Source organism: Oncorhynchus clarkii, chromosome 1 (assembly GCF_045791955.1).
Source record: "Oncorhynchus clarkii lewisi isolate Uvic-CL-2024 chromosome 1, UVic_Ocla_1.0, whole genome shotgun sequence".
NCBI classification, from domain to species: Eukaryota; Metazoa; Chordata; class Actinopteri; order Salmoniformes; family Salmonidae; genus Oncorhynchus; species Oncorhynchus clarkii.
This window is the reverse complement of record NC_092147.1, coordinates 78,008,145-78,032,377: the sequence shown is the minus strand read 5'-3', so window position 1 is coordinate 78,032,377 and position 24,233 is coordinate 78,008,145. Positions and strand designations below refer to the sequence as shown.

Here is a 24,233-nt window from a genome sequence, read left to right as displayed (position 1 = left end):
CATCCAATGGTAATATGTGCTGTGGATGAATGAATGTGTATGGCGGAAAAAGCTATATACAAGTGCATGCATTGTAAGAATGTAACGACAAGAGGCAGACATTGAACAAAAGCTATAAATGATCTGTTATATTACTTTGCATGTGAGCTGTGTGAGTGGCTGTGGACACATACCGTAACCGGGAGATACCATTTTTTCTTCTGACCAGGGCTTCCAAGGTTTGTGACTGCACCACCAAACAAGCCACAGACAACACCCAACTGTGGACCAGAGGGGAGAACACCAAAGAGCACTGTACAGACAGCGAGTACACACAGCCGGTACAGTGTAATCATACATGGATTTGGTTATGTAAATAAATGCCTATGACAAGCTGTGTGTGTGTGTGTGTGTGTGTGTGTGTGTGTGTGTGTGTGTGTGTGTTGGAGAAGTCAATTAGCATACCTTTACTCCAGTGGACATATCTGCAGAGCATATCAGTTCAGTGATACCCAAGCTCTTGGCTATGAAGCCTGGTTGTTTCTCTTCCATCTAAAACCCCTCAATACATAAAAACGCAGGTTCAGAACTGAACAACACCCAGACAAACATTTGCAATTGCAAGGTGTAAAATTGGTATCAGTTGAGGGGTGTAAGACTGAATTCGTTCACCTGATCTTTGAGGTGATGTCGCATTAGTGGCCTCGTTAAGACATACTCCAGTCTCTCCACCGTCAAATCTCTATTCTGGTCCAACGTGAGACCATAACTGTAGAATAAAAATGTATTACATTTTAGTATGTGACAGAACTTAACATGAACAATGAACTGAAAATGAACATCGCAGCGGGAAATTAGCATTATTTTTAGGGTGGGTATAATTTGTGGAACGTTCCAACAGGAATCCGTTCCAAAAACTTCGTAAATAACAAGGTTGCCAACAAGCAACGCATACAGAGTCGTATAACAGTAGGATGAGATACCGGGTAGGGAGTGAGCTATGTAATTACGTTTTTCACTCACCACGTTTATTCGGAAAAAATGTCTTTTCGTTCTAGTAGCCTCCACCATTTCTCATTCGTTGGTTTAGTTATTATTTCCGGTGTTCCTGCATTTGCGGGTGAACTCTGTTGCGCCTCAATTGGGGAATCGCTGTGGTTGAAATGTAACTAATGACCGCAAGCCCCAGTATTTTATTAGCTAGGTGGCTTGTACACAATTGTTACCGATGATACTGTATATACCTACTCGTACTACAGAAGCATGCATTGTATTTTGCCAAGTTCTCTCTGTGTTAATCCTTTCCCCCAAATATAGCAGGTAACTTGTGTCTATGTCGATGTTTTTGAGTTAATCTTGCCTAGTTAAATAAAGATAAAATAATTTAGAACATGTAAAATATATACTTTGACCTATTTCAGGTAACCCCAAGATGCTTGATTCACTACACCTGCTTTTGAATGACTTTCCAGTCGTTTTTGCTTTACATTCCGACTTTTGAACGTCTGTTTATTGGACATATATATTAGTGTCTAATAAAAAATAGCAACTTATGTAAAGCATCCCATCTGTGTTGTAAGAAAAATGTGTTATGTAAAAAATAAGAAATAAAAGTAACAAATAATTAAAGATCAGCAGTAAAATAAAAATAGCAAGGCTATATACATGGGGTACCGGTGTTCCTTTCAAGTCCAGTGGTGTAAATTACTTAACAAAAATGTATTTAAACTACTCCACTACATTTTGTTTATATCTGGTTTTTTTGTATCTGTACTTTTACTCTTTCTGTTTCTTTACAACATTCAATTTTACTTCGCCACATTTTTAAAGAAATTAATATATTTTTTACTCCATACAGTTTCCCTGGCACCCAAAAGTACTTTATGCATTTGAATGCTAAGCCGGACAGGAAAATGGTCCAATTCACACACTTATCAAGAGAACATCCCTACTGCCTCTGATCTAGCGGACTCACTAAACACATGCTTCGTTTGTAAATTATGTCTGAGTGTTCCCATGGCTATTTCATAATTAAAAATACAAGAGAATTGTGCTGTCTGGTTTGCTTAATATATGGAAGGTCAAATAATTTATACTTTTACCACTGACACTTAAGTATCTTTTAGCAATGAGGTTTACTTAGTATTTTACTGGTTCACTTTTACTTGAGACATTTTCTATTAACATATCTTTACTTTTACTCAAGAATGACAATTGGGTACTTTTTCAACCACTGTTCAAGAAGTTTAGCACCCAATACCCAACATTCACTTGGTGGCTTGAAGTAGGAGTGCTGAACTAGGATCTGTTTAGCATTTGTGAGTAGAATGAATAACATTACTTTGACGGGGTGTGGGGGGGTACTGATTCCAGTTCAGCATTCTTAGCCTGAGACATTTCATAAATGCGTACAGAGGAGCACTTTTCTACGATCAGCTTTGCCTAGATCATTCTGAATCAGTTGTCTCTGGAATAACTTTATATGGACAGCGGTGGGTTTGTTTGTAGATCAGCACTCCTTCTCAACACCAGTTGCTGTACCCTAACATTTTAGTATCCAATTTCCCTTAATGTCTATGTCCTTCCGGAACCCCACCTCAACATTGTTCTGTCAAGGCAACAAAAGCAAGTTGGCATGCTCTTGAAATGAATTTAACTCACAACCTCTCCTTTGGGAATTCACCACCATATCTACAACTATTTTTAAACTATCTTAACATGTGGCTTTCTTCAGGCGGACCAAGACTAGGAACACTTTTGAATGGTCTACAAAGAATGGCCCCAGGTAAAAGTTGGCTTTTGCAGAGTATGTTTGTATTGTTACTCCACAGCATAGTATGCTATCACAACTCTACTGAAATGACATTTGAAACAAGGTGTCACTTCATTCTTGCTTTTTGATGGGAACTAGCCCCTTTTCACCTACATACCTCTGGTTTGCTCTTTCAGACCCACAAAGGCAACAAGAAAGAAGTTGCTACATTAACTGTTTCTCTGGGATTTGAACTAGGGGGTACATACCTCAAGTTAGCTCTTTCATGACAACAAAAGGCAACATCAAAAATGTCTCTAAAAAATGCTCTCCTCAGATTTGAACTCTCAAAGTCTGGTTTGGGGAGCAAATGCCATAACCACTACTCTACCAGAGAGACATACACTCGATGTTAAGGGGTACTTCAAAATGCACACATCAAAGACAACATTTCAGAGGTTAGAGAATGGTGTGGGGGCTTGTACTTCTTGGGTCCACCAACCGTTCCTCAATCTTCTTTTGATGACTACAAACAGAGATTATGAATCTTCAAAACCTACACTATAGGATGGATGTGTTTAGGAACAGGGGACGAAATTCGAAAGAGGCGTATTTCCAATTACCAACAAATAGACACTAGAAATGTTATTCCAAAATCTTAATATTGGAACTTTGGCCCTTCATTTGCCTACTACTGCCTATAAACTATCATAACACGTGGGTTTTTTCTTGGGGACAAGGTATCGGAACGCTTTTGAATGGTCTACAAAGCATGCCCCCAGGTCAAAGTTGGCTTTGACTCAAAATTGCTAAACCTTTCCCTGCACAATGGCAAAATGGCCACAATTGAAATGTAAATAATTCAACAATTTAAATTTCTCTCCAGCATCAAGAGGGGGGAGGACACAACAACACTTTGCCAGCGAGGTGGGCAGCCCCCAAACCAAATATTGGTTAGGACAGAGGGGGACCTGGGACTTCATCCACAAATCATCTCACAGTAATTGCTGATCTAGGATGTGTCTATAATCTTATTCTTGTTGTAAACTGCAAAACTGATCCAAGAGGGACACTCCTACTCTGAGACACTTGATACGTAAGGCCCCAGGTAAGATTGAATGTTAACACTTGGCCCCTGGGGTTGAGTGGGGTCATGTGGGTATCAAACTTCCTGCTAATGAATTTATCTGGAGTAGGAGTGATGAGTTATTGCTGATGTGGACGAGGTAGAGGCTCAAGTGTTTCCACTGTACAAGATATCTGTGGAATGGTTACAGACAATTTACAGGTGAGAGGTCAAATAACATGCAATATGCAAATAACAGGATTGGGTTGTGTAGCTGACAGTAGTGGCTCGCTCAATCTTTATATATATCCTTCCTTTTGTCCTCCCTAGAAGTAATCACTGATTAGAAATGACTAGACAGGTTAAAGCCATGTAGTGGAGCCCTTGGTTTCACCTGCCCATTCCTGTCTAAGCAATGATTACTTCAAGGAGGGAGGAAGGAGTTGCTCAGCAATTTGTATCAAACATTTCAGTTCTCCCAAAGTGCCCCCTTTCAATTGTCTGCATGAACAGGAAATATGGTGGAAACTCCTTTTGGGCCATGCATACGGCAATCTAATGCTTTTACATTTATGGCGAATAGTGAATCATATTATGTACGCCCTTCAGGAGAAGGGAGTGTTTGATGTCATTACACTAAATTGAAATATTGATCATCATAAGTGATGTCTTACAGACATCCCACCAAATGATGTTAAATATATTTCAAAAGGACAAATTACGAAAGACTACAAATGAAATGCATCACCCACATATGAAACATATTCAATGTCTACATGAACAAATATAGCAATTTGCAGAATAAATTAGCAATTTCAATTGTCATTGATTGTCTTTTCCCCTCATCCCAAATCACATGTCATGTCTACATCAAGTAGCACCTTTGCATCTAACTGCACCGTAGGTCAGCCCACATGGGTCAAGTGAGAGGGAAATTGTTTTTCACACGCTAGATCAAACAATGAAAGTTCAGCAGGATGTCATCTAGAATGTGGAAATTTAAGGCCCTTTGCAAGGGGTCAAAGGTCACAATAGGGCAGAATGGAAAGTATCACCAATAAGCAGAGACTGGATGTATTATTAGTGTATTTGTATACTGTTCTGCATATACACAGAAAGAACCTGGTTAATTTTTAATCCGTTAGTTGGAATTTCTCTACCCCACACTGTCAGATCGTCAAGTTGTAGGTCATGAATGTATTTGACAGGACAGTTGTGGTTAGCTAATGGCCAACTTTCACCAAAATTGAGAAATGTGTTGTTCTTGTGTATATGTAACACTTAAAGCATAATAAATGCAAAAAGTAACTAAATGTTTTCTGGTAGGGTCCACTACATCATAGGCCCTGTCCGGGGGATTCATAGGCCCTGTCCGGGGGATTCATAGGCCCTGTCCGGGGGATTCATAGGCCCTGTCCGGGGGATTCATAGGCCCTGTCCGGGGGAATCATAGGCCCTGTCCGGGGGAATCATAGGCCCTGTCCGGGGGAATCATAGGCCCTGTCCGGGGGAATCATAGGCCCTGTCCGGGGGAATCATAGGCCCTGTCCGGGGGAATCATAGGCCCTGTCCGGGGGAATCATAGGCCCTGTCCAGGGGATTCATAGGCCCTGTCCGGGGGAATCATTGGACATGGCTACAGTGTCTCCCTACGCCTCGTATCTCAGCCTCCAGTATTTATGCTGCAAAAGTTTGTGTCAGAGGGCTAGGGTCAATCTGTTATATCTGGAGTATTTCTCCTGTCTCATGAACCCTCTAATTCTCTCTCCCTCTCCCCCCCTCCCAGAGGACCTGAGCCCTGGAACCATGCCTCAGGACTTCCTGGCCTGATGACAACAACCTCTCCCGCAATGTGAGCAAGACAAAGGGGCTGATCATGGACTTTAGGAAAAGGAGGGCCGAACAGGCCCCCATTAACATCGACAGGGCTGAAGTGGAGTGAGTCGAGAGTTCCAAGTTCCTTGGTGTCCACATCACCAACAAACTATCATGGTTGAAACACACCAACACAGTTGTGAAGAGGGCACGACAAAACCTTTCCCCCTCAGGAGACTGACAATATTTAGCATGGATCCCCAGATCCTCAAAAAGTTCTACAGCTGCACCATCGAGAGCATCCTGAGAGGTTGTATAACCGCCTGGTACGGCAACTGCTGGGCATCTGGCCATAATGCGTACGGCCAAGTACATCACTGGGGCAAAGCTTCCTGACATCAAGGACCTATATATTAAGCGTTGTCACAGGAAGGGCCAAAAAATAGTCAAAGAGCCCCCCACCCCCCCAGTGTTTTTACACTGCTGCTACTCACTGTTAATTATAACTGCAAAGTCACTTTACAAATGACCTCAACTAACCTGTACCCCCGCACATTGACTCGGTACCGGTACCCCATTTATATAGCCTCGTTATTGTTATGTAATTGTCTTGTGTTACTTATGGATTTATTAAATTTTTTGACTTTAGTTTACTTAGGAAACAATTTCTTAACTCTATTTCTTGACCTGCATTGTTGGGTTTGGGCTTGTAAGTAAGACCTTCACGGTAAGGTCCACAGCTGTTGTATTTGCCGCATGTGACAAATAAAATTTGATTTGGCTTGGTTTTTGCCCTGGCATGCACTGTCAACTGTGGGACCTTATATAGACAGGTGTGTGCCTTTCCAAATCATGTCAAATCAATTGAATTTACCATAGCTGTACTCCAATGAAGTTGTAGAAACAGCTCTAGGATGATCAATGGAAACAGGATGCACCTGAGCTCAATTTGAGACTCATTGCAAAGGGGAAGAATCATTATGTAAATAAGGTATTTCTGTTTTTTAATTTGTAAATAATTTGCTAAAATGTATAAACCCAATATTCACTTTGTGATCATAGGGTATTGTGTGTAGATTGAGGGAAAATATTAACGTAATCGATTTTAGAATAAGGTTGTTAGGTTATAGCATGTGAAAAGTAGTGGTTATAGCATGTCTGGTAGAGTAGTGGTTATGGTGTTTGCTCCCCAAACCAGAGTTTGAGAGTTCAAATCTGAGGAGAGATTTGTTTTAGAGAAACATTTCTGATGTTGCCTTTTGTTGGCATGAAAGAGCTAACTTGAGGTTTGTTGGGGGTAGGGGTAGTTCCCATCAAATAGGACGGAAGTGACACCTTGTATAGAATGTCCTTTTAATAGAGTTGTGATAACATACTATGTCGTGGAGTAACAATATATTATCCTTGTCTGCAAAAGCCAACTTTGACCTGGGGGCATGCTTTGTAGACCATTCAAAAGCGTTCCGATACCTTGTCCCCAAGAAAAAACCCACGTGTTATGATAGTTTATAGGCAGTAGTAGGCAAATGAAGGGCCAAAGTTCCAATATTAAGATTTTGGAATAACATTTCTAGTGTCTATTTGTTGGTAATTGGAAATACGCCTCTTTCGAATTTCGTCCCCTGTTCCTAAACACATCCATCCTATAGTGTAGGTTTTGAAGATTCATAATCTCTGTTTGTAGTCATCAAAAGAAGATTGAGGAACGGTTGGTGGACCCAAGAAGTACAAGCCCCCACACCATTCTCTAACCTCTGAAATGTTGTCTTTGATGTGTGCATTTTGAAGTACCCCTTAACATCGAGTGTATGTCTCTCTGGTAGAGTAGTGGTTATGCCATTTGCTCCCCAAACCAGACTTTGAGAGTTCAAATCTGAGGAGAGCATTTTTTAGAGACATTTTTGATGTTGCCTTTTGTTGTCATGAAAGAGCTAACTTGAGGTATGTACCTCCTAGTTCAAATCCCAGAGAAACAGTTAATGTAGGAACTTCTTTCTTGTTGCCTTTGTGGGTCTGAAAGAGCAAACCAGAGGTATGTAGGGGAAAAGGGGCTAGTTCCCATCAAAAAGCAAGAATGAAGTGACACCTTGTTTCAAATGTCATTTCAGTAGAGTTGTGATAGCATACTATGCTGTGGAGTAACAATACAAACATACTCTGCAAAAGCCAACTTTTACCTGGGGCCATTCTTTGTAGACCATTCAAAAGTGTTCCTAGTCTTGGTCCGCCTGAAGAAAGCCACATGTTAAGATAGTTTAAAAATAGTTGTAGATATGGTGGTGAATTCCCAAAGGAGAGGTTGTGAGTTAAATTCATTTCAATAGCATGCCAACTTGCTTTTGTTGCCTTGACAGAACAATGTTGAGGTGGGGTTCCGGAAGGACATAGACATTAAGGGAAATTGGATACTAAAATGTTAGGGTACAGCAACTGGTGTTGAGAAGGAGTGCTGATCTACAAACAAACCCACCGCTGTCCATATAAAGTTATTCCAGAGACAACTGATTCAGAATGATCTAGGCAAAGCTGATCGTAGAAAAGTGCTCCTCTGTACGCATTTATGAAATGTCTCAGGCTAAGAATGCTGAACTGGAATCAGTACCCCCCCACACCCCGTCAAAGTAATGTTATTCATTCTACTCACAAATGCTAAACAAATCCTAGTTCAGCACTCCTACTTCAAGCCACCAAGTGAATGTTGGGTATTGGGTGCTAAACTTCTTGAACAGTGGTTGAAAAAGTACCCAATTGTCATTCTTGAGTAAAAGTAAAGATATGTTAATAGAAAATGTCTCAAGTAAAAGTGAACCAGTAAAATACTAAGTAAACCTCATTGCTAAAAGATACTTAAGTGTCAGTGGTAAAAGTATAAATTATTTGACCTTCCATATATTAAGCAAACCAGACAGCACAATTCTCTTGTATTTTTAATTATGAAATAGCCATGGGAACACTCAGACATAATTTACAAACGAAGCATGTGTTTAGTGAGTCCGCTAGATCAGAGGCAGTAGGGATGTTCTCTTAATAAGTGTGTGAATTGGACCATTTTCCTGTCCGGCTTAGCATTCAAATGCATAAAGTACTTTTGGGTGCCAGGGAAACTGTATGGAGTAAAAAATATATTAATTTCTTTAAAAATGTGGCGAAGTAAAATTGAATGTTGTAAAGAAACAGAAAGAGTAAAAGTACAGATACAAAAAAACCAGATATAAACAAAATGTAGTGGAGTAGTTTAAATACATTTTTGTTAAGTAATTTACACCACTGGACTTGAAAGGAACACCGGTACCCCATGTATATAGCCTTGCTATTTTTATTTTACTGCTGATCTTTAATTATTTGTTACTTTTATTTCTTATTTTTTACTTAACACATTTTTCTTACAACACAGATGGGATGCTTTACATAAGTTGCTATTTTTTATTAGACACTAATATATATGTCCAATAAACAGACGTTCAAAAGTCGGAATGTAAAGCAAAAACGACTGGAAAGTTATTCAAAAGCAGGTGTAGTGAATCAAGCATCTTGGGGTTACCTGAAATAGGTCAAAGTATATATTTTACATGTTCTAAATTATTTTATCTTTATTTAACTAGGCAAGATTAACTCAAAAACATCGACATAGACACAAGTTACCTGCTATATTTGGGGAAAAGGATTAACACAGAGAGAACTTGGCAAAATACAATGCATGCTTCTGTAGTACGAGTAGGTATATACAGTATCATCGGTAACAATTGTGTACAAGCCACCTAGCTAATAAAATACTGGGGCTTGCGGTCATTAGTTACATTTCAACCACAGCGATTCCCCAATTGAGGCGCAACAGAGTTCACCCGCAAATGCAGGAACACCGGAAATAATAACTAAACCAACGAATGAGAAATGGTGGAGGCTACTAGAACGAAGAGACATTTTTTCCGAATAAACGTGGTGAGTGAAAAACGTAATTACATAGCTCACTCCCTACCCGGTATCTCATTCTACTGTTATACGACTCTGTATGCGTTGCTTGTTGGCAACCTTGTTATTTACGAAGTTTTTGGAACGGATTCCTGTTGGAACGTTCCACAAATTATACCCACCCTTATTTTTATCCAGATGTGGGCGCAACGCGCAACAGCTGGTAGCCGCACAAGCCCTTTTCATAAAGCCGTGACATGATTTGCCAACCGCAGAAAACTGTAGATAGATACGTAAAAGAGCATGTCCTTAAACCTTAGCTACCACAGGATTAAATCGTGATGATCAACATATGATAGAAAAGTTGGATAAAACCACCAGTAAGAGATCACGAACCTGCTAGTTCGAAAGGGCTCGCCTTGGGATATTTCTTCACGAATATGATCTTTGGTTTCCCAAAATTCACCATCGAGGTATCTTGCAAGACTACTTGGAGTAGATTTGTCAGCCATTGATGTCTCATATGTCCTCTCTTGTTGGGAAATATCCATTGTCAAGCGGAGCACACAGAGCACAACCAGACACAACTGAAGATTGTCACTTTCATAGTCAACTTCCGCGTCCGGATGATGTCACTCGATGTGTAGCTGAAACGTGTACAAAATTATACATGGTTACGATTACACAGGCAACCCAATTCTGAAAGTTTTCCACTAATTGGTCTTTTGACCAATCTTCAGATCTTTTCACATTAGATAATTTTCAGAGCTGATCTGATTTCTCAAAACACCATTTAAAAAAAAAAAAAAATTATTAGGCTGTCTACACGCAGCAGTATCATATGTATTTTTTTTTATGTAAAATGCCTCTGTCAGCAAAATGAGAGAGAAAAGTGTTTGAGACAGACATGTAATGTTTATACATGCCCAGAACTTGCTCATAAATATTGATGATGTAGTGTACGTGTATAGGTAAATGGGAACAATTTAATCAACGATTCAATGAGTAAAACAATATTTGCATGTAATGCACTGCATCATTTCTTTAATGTCTCATCATAAAGTGCACTGAAACCCAGGAATTGAAATGTAATTATGTTGTGTGACTTACACTCACTAGATGTCAGCAGAGAATAGATTATAGCCAACAAACTGCAAACACTTGAGTAAACGAGGGATACAAAGTATATTGAAAGCAAGTGCTCCCATACAGGTGTGGTTCCTGAGTTAATTAAGCAATTAACATCCCTGAGCAGGCCCTTATTTAGACTACCATGGCCTGACCCCATAAAATGTAAACCACCTCAGTCACCAGATCTCAACCCAACTGAACACTTACGGGAGATTCTCGAGCTGTGCCTGAGACAGCGGTTTCCATCAACAAAGAACAAAATGTACTGAGGAAGAATGGTGTTGCATCCCTCCAATAGAGTTCCAGACACTTGTAGAATCTATGCCAAGGTGCATTGAAGCTGTTCTGGCTTGTGGTGGCCCAATACCCTATTAAGACGTTTTATGTTGGTGTTTCCTTTATTTTGGCAGTTACCTGTAGTATATGGTAGAGACTGTGAACGCAGAGGTAGGTCTACTCTATGTTACAAAACCAGTCTATTTTTTTAACATGGTATTTCTTGAGCTATTAAAATAAATGTGTGGACGTGTAATGCTTGACTGTCCACAGTGGATATTAATAGATTGATTATCTGATTGATTGACCAATTAACAGGGTGGTTGATTAACCAATATCTAGATATGTAGCTAGTAAAGATGCTTAGGCTTCATTTACACAGGCAGTCCAATTAAGATATTTTGCCAATTATTTGCATATCTGATACCACAAGAGTTTGGTGGCACCTTAATTGGGGAGGACATGCACGTGGTAATGGCCGGAGCGGCATAGGTGGAACGGTATCAACAACATCAAACACATGGTTTCCATTTGTTCCGTTCCAGCCATTATTATGAGCCATCCTTCCTTCAGCAGCCTCCACTGTCTGATACCTATCTGCTCTTTTGCCTAATGTGTAAACAGCAATAACAAAAAACATGGAATCTGATTTTTTGAATCCTGATCCTCCATATGCTGTCTCTGTCTGGATGCTCAGATGTGATTATTGCTTTTGCTCTGAAGTTCCTTGTTGTTGCACTTGACCTGCAATAACCTTCTTTCTTTTTTTAAAGCATCAGTGACAGGAGATGGTATCTGTGTGCTACCAGAGATCTGTATATAGTGTTGAGATGCTCATGTCTCCAGCTTAATTTTGGGACTCGTTGTCTAGCTTAGATTCAAAATAACATAATAGAAACGCATTGGGCTTATTTTGGCAAGAGTGAAACCTCTCGCTTTGCCTCTTCCTCTGCCTCTTCCTCTCTGGTGCTACTTCAGAGGTTACATCAGTGTGAATGTGCACATCAGATTACAGTCACATGTAAAACTGAGTGTGTGGATCAGAAATAGAAAGAAAATAAGATTTGGATTCTTAGAGTGGCTGTGTAAACACAGCCTTAGTCCCATGTTAAGAAAGTACCAATGGAAAACAACTAAAACATTATCAATAACAGGTAGCCTACAGTGCATTTGAACATTTTTGTTCTATATTGTACCGACTGGATATAGACATTCTTTCACTAAATCAAAACGGGTTTCACGGATAATGGAAATGATCAACTATAGGAAGAAATGGTGCCATCCCCAGTGTAGGCCCTCATACAGCACAAATATCATAGACAATATATATGGTGAATATCGCAATGTATACCGTATCTATGGTGAATATGGCAATGTATACCGTATCTATGGTGAATATCGCAATGTATACCATATCTGTGGTGAATATCGCAATGTATACCATATCTGTGGTGAATATCACAATATACTGTATATACTGTATGTATGGTGAATATCACATCAGTAGGCTACCATAGTCTCAGTTTTTGAAAATTTGATTGTCACTCTTTACAATTAAGAATTTATGGAACTTTTTACTTTAAATTTACAGACCGTCTCATCTTGGTCACCTTTTCCAAATGGAATAATTCTATTTGCTTTGAATCTAGTATTGTATGCATTGCAATCCAAGGGTTTTATTGCGTGCAACCTGTCGCATTGCTGGCCTGCAGTAAAGTAGGTTACCATATGATCTCAAATGTGTTATAGCAAGGACTTTGAGCATATGATTATTATAGTTGGTCATGTGACATGTCATTTGTAGAACTAGACTTTTTGACACATTCCATTACTCTGAACTGAAAAGTACAACATCTTGCACAGGTTGTTGGTGGCACCTTAATTGGGGAGGACGGGCACGTAGTAATGGCTGGAGCGGTATCAACATCAACACATGTTACTTTTACATGTTTTCACATGTTTCCATTCGCTCTATTCCAGCCATTTATGAGCCGTTTGCCCCTCAGTAGCCTCCACTGACATCTTGAAATGTTGTAAAATACATACAAGAAGGCCGATATCAATCAATTAACCAACTTTAATCTACAAACAGTGATATAAAAACAAGGATTACAAGGTAAAGAAATCTATCATGAAGTCTCATTGTCATGTCTACTTTTTCTCATGCAGTGGAGACTGGTGGGAGGAGCTATAGATTACAGGCTCATTGTAAAGGCTGAATGGAATTAATGGAACAGTATCAAACATATGGAAACCATGTTTGACTTTGTTACATATAATCCATTGCAACCATTACAAGGAGCCCATCCCTCTCTAGCTCCTCCCACCAGTCTCCACTCTTCTCATGTCACACTTTCACAAAAATGCCCTTCAATGGCTCCAGTGTAGGATAGCGGAATAAAGTGTTTCTGTAGTAACAAGTGTTGCACCACCAAATACCTCATTGTGAATGTCAGTTTAGCTACTGCATACCAGCCTGCCTGTTGGAGTTGAACTTCCCTGTCAGTGTTTCCTTTGTATCCTGTCTCAGCTCAGTAAGTGTTTGTCCAGTCTGCTGTCTACTTGCAGTACAGGTCATACTTTAGTTTGGCCCCCAGTGTTGTCCCTGCCAGGTGCTTCTTGAATGCTGTGTCCATCTCCTGGCTTTGGGCTAGGGTGAAATGGTTCTTCCAGTCCCCTACTTCACCTGGGGAGGAAATACCCATCAAAAACACATGAACAAGACAAACACATGATCAATGTACAGCAAGAGTGACATAACATTTTCTAGTACTATGTAGTTTGGACATAAAGCATGAGGCAAATTATCTTTAGATTACAGTTATTTTTAGATTACTGTTGACCTAGTCTTTAAGGTAGTGTGAGGTAGCCTACATATTGTAAAAAATATAACAGTTGTATCACTTTGCTTGATGTTAGGATTACCTCAACTTTACACCTAAGACATGCAGTACTGTGAGTATGAAACATACAATATATGGGTCTTTCCATGAAATTAGTTCCTTCTGTGTCCCTTTGATATTTTAATTAGAGATTGTGCACCAACATTGGATTTTAAAAGCCTGATTCATTAAATAAAGTGCTCTATAATATAGACCACATGGAAAATTCAATAAATCTTTTTAAAATGAATAAAGACTTGCTAAAGTGAAAAGAATTCAGCCTTTTCTGTGACTTCTTAGATTTGAACCCACTTAACCCCAACATTTCTCCAAGTTTTCACCATCATTGTAAAGCCCTAGTTATTTTTGTTGCTTTTGACAGTCATTTGTGAAGATTATTTATTTCATGTGATTTATGGAGAAAAAAATGTAAACCCGTCCCTCATTTTAAGGTCAACCCTATTACATGAACTGAACTCTCATTTTAATATGGTGAAACTATTCTTACTTTTTTCTAAAAGGAACATTGAACATCCTAGTCAAATCATAGTGTAAAAGCAGGTGAGCCTGTTCTGCTCTTTTAAGCCATTTTCTGATGTTTTGTGGTAGGAAACTGAGTGGGTTGAGCATAACATGTCAACCATGTTACCCACAGATAGGCAGGCTAGAAATGTTAACAATGAAAAAATGTTTACATTTGTATTCAATTGTCCCTCCCTGTTGCAGACAACAAGCGTCCATTCCCCCTGTCATAAGGGGATTTATGGCTGATTTTGGCACTTAATAATTAATTCAACCTATAGGAGGTCACCAAAGGTCAGAATGACAATGCTTTATTTCCCTGGAAAGGACAAGGGATGTTAAAGGATAGAGAGGACCAGGAGACCGGAGACATGAGTCTGTACTCATAGTCGACATACATATCAAGTGTTTGTTTGTGTTGCTATGATCCCACAATTTCTGTTTCCAGTGGGTGGTATTAAACAAACCCTGGAACAAAGCTCCCTCTATCCACATACAGCGCTCTTTCTCTCTCTTGCTCCCTCTGTCACTCTCTCACGCATACATACATGCACACACACCTTTCCTGAAGAAGACGTTGCCCATCTGGCCGTGTGAGGCCTTGGAGCTCTCCTTCATAGCATTGAAGGTGCTCTCCTCTGCGATGGTCTGGACCTGGGCATCACTGAGACTGAAACCAAAGAACTCAGAGACCCTTCGCACACCGTCACTCAGGTCCTGTGTGGGTCACAATTAACATGACAGAATGTAAATGACAGAAAGCAGACCGATCAAAACTAATGTCTGTATTCAAAACGAAAGGAATACCTGATACCTGTTTTAACTCCTCAAAGGTGACTATCATCACGTTAGGGTCATCCATTCTCCTCTCCCAGCCAAGTACATGGTCAAAATATGAACCCCAGGGAACTAGGAATAGGAAATTACTGTTCAGGTGAGGCTTTGTACTGTAAAGGTACAAATCTTACTGTAATACAACTGGCTCAAGTTATACTTTTGTATAAAGCAAACTCCAACATATAAACCCAATTTTCATAAGGGCTCTTCACATTAGGTACCTTTTCCACTCATAAACTCTGAGAAGAAGCAGTCCCAGGACTTTGCAGTGGGTAGCACTGGGTTCTTGTTTGAGAAGTGATAAAAGGAGACCACTGTGTCTTTCGGGTTCCTGAATATCACCAGCATCTGTTTTTGATCAACAGAAGACCATGCAATGACATGATAATGACAACAGTATATTTTTATAGACTGATCCAGAACATTCTTTAAAGTTTATATCCTGAGTGTAACGTCTGCTTCCAACCCACACCCTCAAACACGTAGATCCCCTGAATGCAGCTCACTTTCCAGCTCACACACTCAAACACATAGATCCCCTGAACGCCGCTCACTCTCCAGATTCTAATCACCTGAATACACACCTCTATGTCATTATCACACACTATTTAGTTCAGTTCTTTGCACCCTATCACCGTGAGGTATTGTTTGTTTTGTGACATGTCTTTCGCCGTGATTTACGCCTCCCGTGTATGATAGTTTTTGCCTGCCTCACTAACGAAGCCTTTTTGGCTATTCCCTGCCTGTACTTTAGCCTGTTATCAACCTATTTCCTGATCTCCTGGACTACGTTACTAGCCTTTTCACTGCCTGTACTATTGCCTTTGGACCCCCTGTGTAAGACCTTCTGCCTGCCCCTGGACCCAGCTACCTGCCTCCTCATGTGTATGACCTTCTGCCTGCCCCTGGACCCAGGTACCTGCCTCCTCCTGTGGTCCTTTTCAATAAACACCTGATGCTCCCTGTGCTTGAAACCAGCTCTCTGTCTCCCCTCGTGTTCATTACACTGAGGGAAGGGGAGGGCAGAGTTACGGCGAGTTGTGAGACACACTGTACTGCAAGTTGGAGGTTTTATATTTCAGTGTAGCATAGTTACTGTCTGCTGAAAAGTGTCCTACGTGTGTATGCTATTTGATTAATCCGTCTACCGTGTACTCTGTACAGTGTGTGCTTAATAAGTCTACCATGTACTCTGTACAGTGTGTGCTTAATCCGTCTACCGTGTACTCTGTACAGTGTGTGCTTAATCAGTCTACCATGTACTCTGTACAGTGTGTGCTTAATCAGTCTACCATGTACTCTGTACAGTGTGTGATTTGCAGTGTATGTGTCTGTGTGGTACGCTCTCTGCTGTGGCTGCCTCTGCAGAGAAACACTAGCTGCCATACTACACAGGAAAAGCTTTCACTCTTACACAACAGGGGAATTACACGTTGCTGTTTGGAGGAAGTTGCGATGGAATTTTGTATAAAAAGAGGAACTACTGTGGAGCATTGAAAAAAACTGTAAAAATGTCATAGTAATTGTGAGTTCCACAACAACACCTGTATTCTGGTTGAAAGTACATACCTTTGTTTTCTTTGTGGTGAAGGATTCAGGAATGTTATCTGGGTGCATGTGTGTCCCCAGAAATCTAGGGGACGGTGCTTGGTGAAAAACCTGCGAGATAGACAAGGCATCCATTTAACACTACGTGAGCCATGGTATGCTGTTGCTCTAACTAATCTAAACAGACACTGTGCAAACAGGCATGTTATATCATTTCAGGCACAGGAGCTCGCAAGTTCAGTGAACAAACTCTTCACTCCTGACACAGATAGCCATAGAAAACACTTTTATATGAATGAATCTCACTATATTCTCCACAGTTAATTGCATTCGATGTGAGAATCACGGGTGTATACTGTAGGTAGACCCCTCTTCTTGGATGAGGTCAAGCTGTGCTAACATTTCCACACACAGAGGCTCATGAGGGCATTCAGTGGAGGGCACTCACAGAACATGTGTTAGCAATTTACTAACATTCACTAACTAGCCTTATTGGATCACAGCATGATTGCAAAACCTGCATGTAATTATTGTGGCCAGTTACAGAACAGCAAAACGAAATTACTATTTAGCAGATGGGGATCTGTGAAACTCACTCCTCCGCCTGAATTGTCTCAACTTGCGCTGCTGACTAGATAGATGCATCGGGAGGGTGGTCACGTGTTTGCGAGGCAGACGTTCTGAGTTCGAGCCTCGGTATGAGCCGAATCAGGAGAAAGCGGCACTCGCTAAACAAGCAGTGTGACGTTCTTTACACCTGACCTTATAGACATTCTCTCTGTCTTGAAAACCTACTTTATAGACCTAAAGTTACCTGAACACCTCCCAATATAACTATAGAACCTCTTTATACTACAGGGGATCTGTGCATTTGTCACGTTCTGACCTTTATTTCCTTTGTTTTGTATTTATTTAGTATGGTCAGGGCGTGAGTTGGGTGGGCAGTCTGTTTGTTTTTCTATGTTTTGGGGTATTTCTATGTTTCGGCCTAGTATGGCTCTCAGAGGTTGTCATTAGTTGTCTCTGATTGAGAATCATACTTAGGTAGCCTGGGTTTCACTGTGTGTTTGTGGGTGATTGTTCCTGTCTCTGTGTTTGCACCAGATAGGACTGTTTTGGGTTTTCACGTTTCTTGTTTTTGTAGTGTTTGTGTTTATCCTTTTTGTCATTAAACATGAATCAACATAATCACGCTGCTTTTTGGTCCGCCTCTACTTCACCCGAAGAGAACCGTTACAGCATTAGTGAACCAAACAACCCATTAACAGCATTTCCAATAAACTACACATGTAGTATTTCTATATCTGACTTAATTGAGGCTGACAAACCTGCAGTGTTGCTAAAACTACAGGAAGTCAACCAGTATTGCACAAACCTGGAGCATTTCGGTCCCAAAGAACTCCATCAATGGAGGGAATTTGGACTCTGCTTTTTCACCAGTTGCTTGTGCTATTATTTTACGCAGCACCGCCACCATCCAATTAAAACCTGCCAGACACAGAGAACATTCAGGTCCATTTACACTTGAGCATTAAGAGAATGTTTTTCAATTTACACAGAGGGATCGGGAATAGAGAGGTGTAGTGTCCTTTGATATTCTTCTAAAAGTGTCATCATGTTTCACCATGAGACAAGAGTTATTATTGCATTATCCCAAAATATTTGCAATATCAGGGGCAATCCCACTCAGATATTGAGTCTAGTCATGGATAAAAAAACATTCTCCATTGAAAGTGCACTTTAGTCCAGTACTAGGCTTAATCTGGATCTAGGAAATCAGCCCCTAGTGTTTTGTAAGATCCATAAAATGGTTTCAGCAATAGTAGTACAGTGTCCCTGGAGCAAATTAGGATTAAGTGCCTTGCTCAAGTGCACAGACAGATGTTTCGCCTTGTTTACTTAGGTATTCAAACCAGCAACCTTTTGGTTACTGACCCAATGCTCTAACCACTAGGCTACCGGCCACCCAGCAGGTACATGACCACATAAACCATGTTTATGTCATATGCAGATGATTACAGAAACATGGGGCTTTGTCCTCATACAGGGCCCATAGAGTTAGATAGAGGACTCATCTTTGTATCTATGCCATTATGTTGTCTGTGACAGCCTGGGCAGCGTTGTTGAAACTATCTCCATTTGAAAGGAGTACTTTTTTTAATGATTTTGTGTTTGAAAAAAGCGTAAAGCTGATATTGGGGATTCACCTTCACTTGCATTATTTCATTATATTAAATTGACTGCATTATATGTGCATGTTCAGTTATCTTGATAGTGTCAAATAAGTGCATGTACTGTAGGGAGAGGGATGTCTCTATACAGCAGAGAGATGGATGAACCTCATCCGGAAAACCTGTGTGACTGACAGGGACCCCTTGGTTTTGTTTGTCCACCCGCCTCCTTGAGGATTGATCACAAGTTCTCAATGGGATTAAGGTCTGGGGAGTTTCCTGCCCATGGACCCAAAATATCAATGTTTTGTTTCCCTGAGCAACTTGGTTATCACTTTTGCCTTATGCTGGAAAAGGCATTGTTCGTCACAAAACTGTTCCTGGATGGTTGGGAGAAGTTGCTCTCTTGGAGGATGTGTTGGTACCATTCTTTATTCATGGCTCTGTTCTTAGGCATAATTGTGAGTGAGCCCAGTCCCTTGGCTGAGAAGCAACCCCACACTTTAATGGTCTCAGGATGCTTTACTGTTGGCATGACACAGGACTAATGGTAGCACTCACCTTGTCTTCTCTGGACAAGCTTTATTCCGGATGCCCCAAACAATCGGAAAGGGGATTCATCAGAGAAAATGACTTTACCACAGTTCTCAGCAGTCCAATCCCTGTACCTTTTGCAGAATATCAGTCTGTCCCTGATGTTTTTCCTGGAGAGAAGTGGCTTCTTTGCTGCCCTTCTTGACACCAGGCCATCCTCCAAAAGTCTTTACCTCACTGTGCGTGCAGATGCACTCACACCTGCCTGCTGCCATTCCTGAGCAAGCTCTGTACTGGTGTTGCCCCGATCCCGCACCTGAATCAACTTTAGGAGACTGTCCTGGCGCTTGCTGGACTTTCTTGGGCGCCCTGAAGCCTTCTTCACAACAATTGAACCGCTCTCCTTGAAGTTCTTGATGATCCGATAAATGGTTGATTTAGGTGCAATCTTACTGGCAGCAATATTCTTGCCCGTGAAGCCCTTTTTGCGCAAAGTAATGATGCCGGCACGTGTTTCCAAGCACCACCCTCCTTTTGAGGCTTCCAGTCTGTCATTTAAACGCAATCAGCATGACAGAGTGATCTCCAGCCTTGTCCTCGTCAACACTCACACCTGTATTAACGTTAACCAGTGTTATTAAATGAACTGTTGTTACAAGGTATTACATTAACCTGTGTTATTACATTAACCTGTGTTATTACATTAACTGTTGTTACAAGGTATTACATTAGCCAGTGTTATTACATTAACCTGTGTTATTACATTAACCTGTGTCATTACATTAACCTGTGTTATTACATTAATACATTAACCTGTGTTATTACATTAATACATTAACCTGTGTTATTACATTAAACGTTGTTGCAAGGTATTACATTGACCTGTGTTATTACATTAACCATTGTTACAAGGTATTACATTAGCCGGTGTTATTACATTCACCTGTGTTATTACATTCACCTGTGTTATTACATTAAACGTTGTTACAAGGTATTACATTGACCTGTGTCATGACATTCGCCGGTGTCATTACATTAACCTGTGTTATTACATTAACCTGTGTTATTACATTAACCTGTGTTATTACATTAACCAGTGTTATTACATTAATCGGTGTTAATATATTAACCTGTGTTGTTACATTAACCAGTGTTATTACATTAACCAGTGTTATTACATTAACCAGTGTTATTACATTAATCGGTGTTATTATATCAACCTGTGTTATTACATTAGCAGGTGTTATTACATTAACCAGTGTTATTGTTGTTACAAGGTATTACATTAACCAGTATTACTACATCAACCTGTGTTGTTACATTAACCCGTGTTATTACATTAACCAGTGTTATTACATTAACCAGTGTTATTACATTAACCAGTGTTATTACATTAATCGGTGTTAATATATTAACCTGTGTTATTACATTAGCAGGTGTTATTACATTAACCTGTGTTATTACATTAAACGTTGTTACAAGGTATTACATTAACCTGTGTTATTACATTAACCAGTGTTATTACATTAACCGGTGTTACAAGGTAATACATTAGCCGGTGCTATTACATTAGCCGGTGTTATTACATTAGCCGGTGTTATTACATTAGCCAGTGTTATTACATTAGCCGGTGTTATTACATTAACCTGTGTTATTACATTAACCAGTGTTATTACATTAACCAGTGTTATTACATTAACCGTTGTTACAAGGTATTACATTAACCTGTGTTATTACATTAACCAGTGTTATTACATTAACCAGTGTTATTACATTAACCGTTGTTACAAGGTATTACATAAGCCGGTGTTATTACATTAACCGGTGTTATTTCATTAACCAGTGTTATTACATTAACCTGTGTTATTACATTAACCTGTGTTATTACATTAACCGGTGTTATTTCATTAACCAGTGTTATTACATTAACCTGTGTTATTCCATTAACCAGTGTTATTACATTAACCTGTGTTATTCCATTAACCAGTGTTATTACATTAACCTGTGTTATTACATTAACCGTGGTTACAAGGTATTACATTAACCTGTGTTATTACATTAACCGTTGTTACAAGGGTGCCTCTCTGCCAGTGTGCCGAGCGGCCTGTGTTTAATTCAACATTCCTCAACACTGATTACCTTACTGACATAGTGTGCAGTGGAAAGAGCTGACAAAGCTGCACAACTGTGTTGTTTTGACAAGGTTATAACCAGAAACAGACTTTATTGCAACCATTTTTGCCTGACAGGGAGGGCCTACCGAAAAGCATACAGATCATATTCTGCAAGTCCAAACATTCAGAGGCCCATCCATTGTGAAACTGAATTTTAGATCACTTCAAACCCAGTTCGCAAGTCAAATACCTTTTGTCTGTCTCCTTTTTAAATACACAGCAAGACAAAATATCATAGGCTATGAGCTATGTGTAAGACACTATGAGTAAGTTTCATTACCCCAATTGTATTTTGAACTTGAACTTTGAGCCTATTATAAAAAAAGGTGCTATCTAGAACCTTAACCTTTTACTGCAGTGGGCTAAATCATGGTCATACAGCATTTCTTGGTAGTCTTACATCTACTTTGAGACAAAAGTATACACCTCACACACATGGTTATGGACTTACCTGGAGCCAAGAAACGTTCTACTTGGAACTAAATTTTTTTTTTTTATGGGGACAGCCGAAGAACCCTTTTGGAACCCTTTTTTCTAAGCGTGTACAGTAGGTATAGACAGAGAGTAGACTTGTAAATACCAAGTGGAACACTCATTTTTCCACTGATTAAACTTGATATAATAAGGTAGTCAGTGACTATTAGAAAACATAAATGCTTAATCAAGATGTTCATTGCCAAAGGATGTCTCTCAAGGAACTAACTACACATGACTTTACTAATGCACAATCTTCTGACCATCTGAATACAGTTTTTTCATTTAAATATTTTTTGACTTACCACATTTGGGATATGCAACTAATATGACATCATCTGCTCTTGCTTCCAGCCTCTCCATAGCCTTCAGGTTCTCCTCTGGACTCATGAGGACAGGGTACAGCACTCCGTTATATCTGTACAACTTATCCTCCTCCTTCATATCTTTAGCCAGTTCCATTTTGGACTGGATTTTGGCTGAGAAAGAACTGCTCATTTTGGATAATCCTGTAGAAAATCTCAAGCTTGAATCTTTTCAGTTTACACCTCCAGTGTATTTGTTCAGCTGGACTGCCACAAGCTCCACTCTGTTTATGAGTGTGGGTGTCTGTGTGCATGTGTGTGAATGTGGTTGTGTGTGTGAGAGTGAGTATAGTAAGAGGAGAAAGAGGTGTGTCCTTCACAGATAAAGCTTGCATGAGAAGTAGGAGTTTCCTGGTTTCTGTAGGGGTGTTGAGAAGGTCTGGTTTCCTGTGTGTGATATCTCAGATGTTGAAATGTCCTCCCATGAGTGTTTATATAAACCATTCATATGTGCAGGAATTTCCCTTAGAATCTAGTGGCCCCTATAGCTTCATCCACTCAAAGACTAAAGTAAATACTGTTGCCTCATTCACATTTCTCACCGCCACTTGATTAACCGTTTCAGTACAATGTGACTACTCATGTCCAGAAAGAAGCAAATAAGCTTCCTCTCTGGCCTCCCTCTTGACATGGTGCCACCAAATCAAACACACCCAGCGGGACATAAATCATGGCGTGTGGTCAGACTTCACATTTTCCCATACTCTTAATGGAAATTAATAATCTCTGTATAATAATGATTTTGGAAATGAGGCCCATTCAACAGTGCCGGTAATAGACAAGGTCATGGGGTCAGTGAACATTGAGATGGGAAAGTATTTACGGGTGTAAATAAATAAAATGGGAGGTTTTAGTTAGATGTTTCACTGCAAAGCGTATCCTGCTGGGATCTTGGTATGCATACGTCATTAATTCTCGCTTTTATTGTAGGTTATTGGACTACTCCTTACTGAGACATCTGCTGGTAATACAGGGGAACTAATGACAACCCATCAACCCCTAAAAGCCCAAAACAGAGGAGACAGAGAAGCATCTCTAGAGCAGAATGTTTTTGTGTTGCTTATATAGGCCTAGTTCTATGTGGCACAGGCTTTGTAATGAAAGTGCGCATTGGATGAGATGTTAACATGATGTGATATGTTATGACTGGGGTTATTCTGACCCTCTCCCATCGACGGGGCCAATACCCTTTTCCTGCATGACTTAGAGAGGTTGCATATACTGTATACCACCTACCTATACAGAGCACTATAATGGAACGACTCAAGTGCACATAAGGATGTTTTATCGCCCAAAACTGCACAGCAACCAGACTCAAACTCACCTTGACACATGTCAAAGCGTTTGGAGAGAATGATGGCATTTCTAAAAGATAAGGTCCTCCATGCTAAACATGAGAACCCCTAGCAGGCCTCCAGTCTCTCCAAGTGATTACAGGACTACAGGACTATTAATTCAATAAATGCGGATGCAGATCTGAACAGAAACACAGCACAATCAAGCCTTCTCCTATGGCTCTTCAGTGTTGTAGCAAGGCCATAACACTGTGATAACCTGGAGATAAATAATGTAAGAAACGTATGAGGTTCCGAGATACAGAGTGAAATACAGAGTAACTGTCGAACCAAACTGAACCATCACTGGCACGCAAAGGTTCAAGATCATTGACCACTGCCGATAGGCAGTCAAGTTCAGCCTTAATTTAGTTTGTTTTGTTTATTGGTAGATCAGCTTTAATATTGCAGATAGATTGTGGCTTCTATCAATGTAATTGTCTGCATCATTTCCAATCCCCCAT

At 40.0% G+C, this 24,233-nt stretch overlaps 2 protein-coding genes across 3 annotated transcripts in view; both read right to left on the bottom strand.

Moving 5' to 3' along the window:
* LOC139412836 (acyl-CoA oxidase-like) overlaps positions 1 to 10,164 on the bottom strand; it is a 51,426-nt gene extending 41,262 nt beyond the window's left edge. Inside the window, exons 1-4 of one of the 2 annotated variants that reach the window (XM_071159575.1) lie at positions 9,918 to 10,164; positions 652 to 748; positions 445 to 531; positions 174 to 260 (exon numbers count right to left, since the gene is read on the bottom strand). In XM_071159575.1, the coding sequence (XP_071015676.1) occupies positions 174 to 260; positions 445 to 531; positions 652 to 748; positions 9,918 to 10,072 (426 nt within the window). In that variant the 5' untranslated portion in view covers positions 10,073 to 10,164. Of the gene's footprint in view, positions 1 to 173; positions 261 to 444; positions 532 to 651; positions 749 to 1,002; positions 1,186 to 9,917 lie in introns of those variants that run through there. The other variant, XM_071159585.1, reaches the window with a different exon arrangement.
* A 3,114-nt stretch (positions 10,165 to 13,278) lies between these two features.
* Positions 13,279 to 22,699, bottom strand: LOC139412829 (sulfotransferase 6B1-like). The gene is made up of 7 exons (XM_071159562.1): positions 22,376 to 22,699; positions 18,093 to 18,205; positions 16,739 to 16,828; positions 15,391 to 15,517; positions 15,147 to 15,241; positions 14,893 to 15,049; positions 13,279 to 13,614 (listed from the first exon to the last, which is right to left on the bottom strand). The coding sequence occupies exons 1-7, from the start codon at positions 22,566 to 22,568 to the stop codon at positions 13,487 to 13,489; spliced, it is 903 nt and encodes a 300-aa protein (XP_071015663.1). The 5' UTR covers positions 22,569 to 22,699; the 3' UTR covers positions 13,279 to 13,486.
* Positions 22,700 to 24,233: the final 1,534 nt, after the last annotated feature.

Coding starts and splice junctions, on each gene's coding strand:
- LOC139412829 (XM_071159562.1), bottom strand. CDS start 22,568: ATGAGCAGTTCTTTCTCAGCCAAAATCCAGTCCAAAATGGAACTGGCT. Junction 15,518..16,738: donor TCACCACAAAGAAAACAAAG/GTATGTACTTTC, acceptor GATCAAAAACAG/ATGCTGGTGATATTCAGGAA. Junction 13,615..14,892: donor CAACGTCTTCTTCAGGAAAG/GTGTGTGTGCAT, acceptor TTTCCTCCCCAG/GTGAAGTAGGGGACTGGAAG.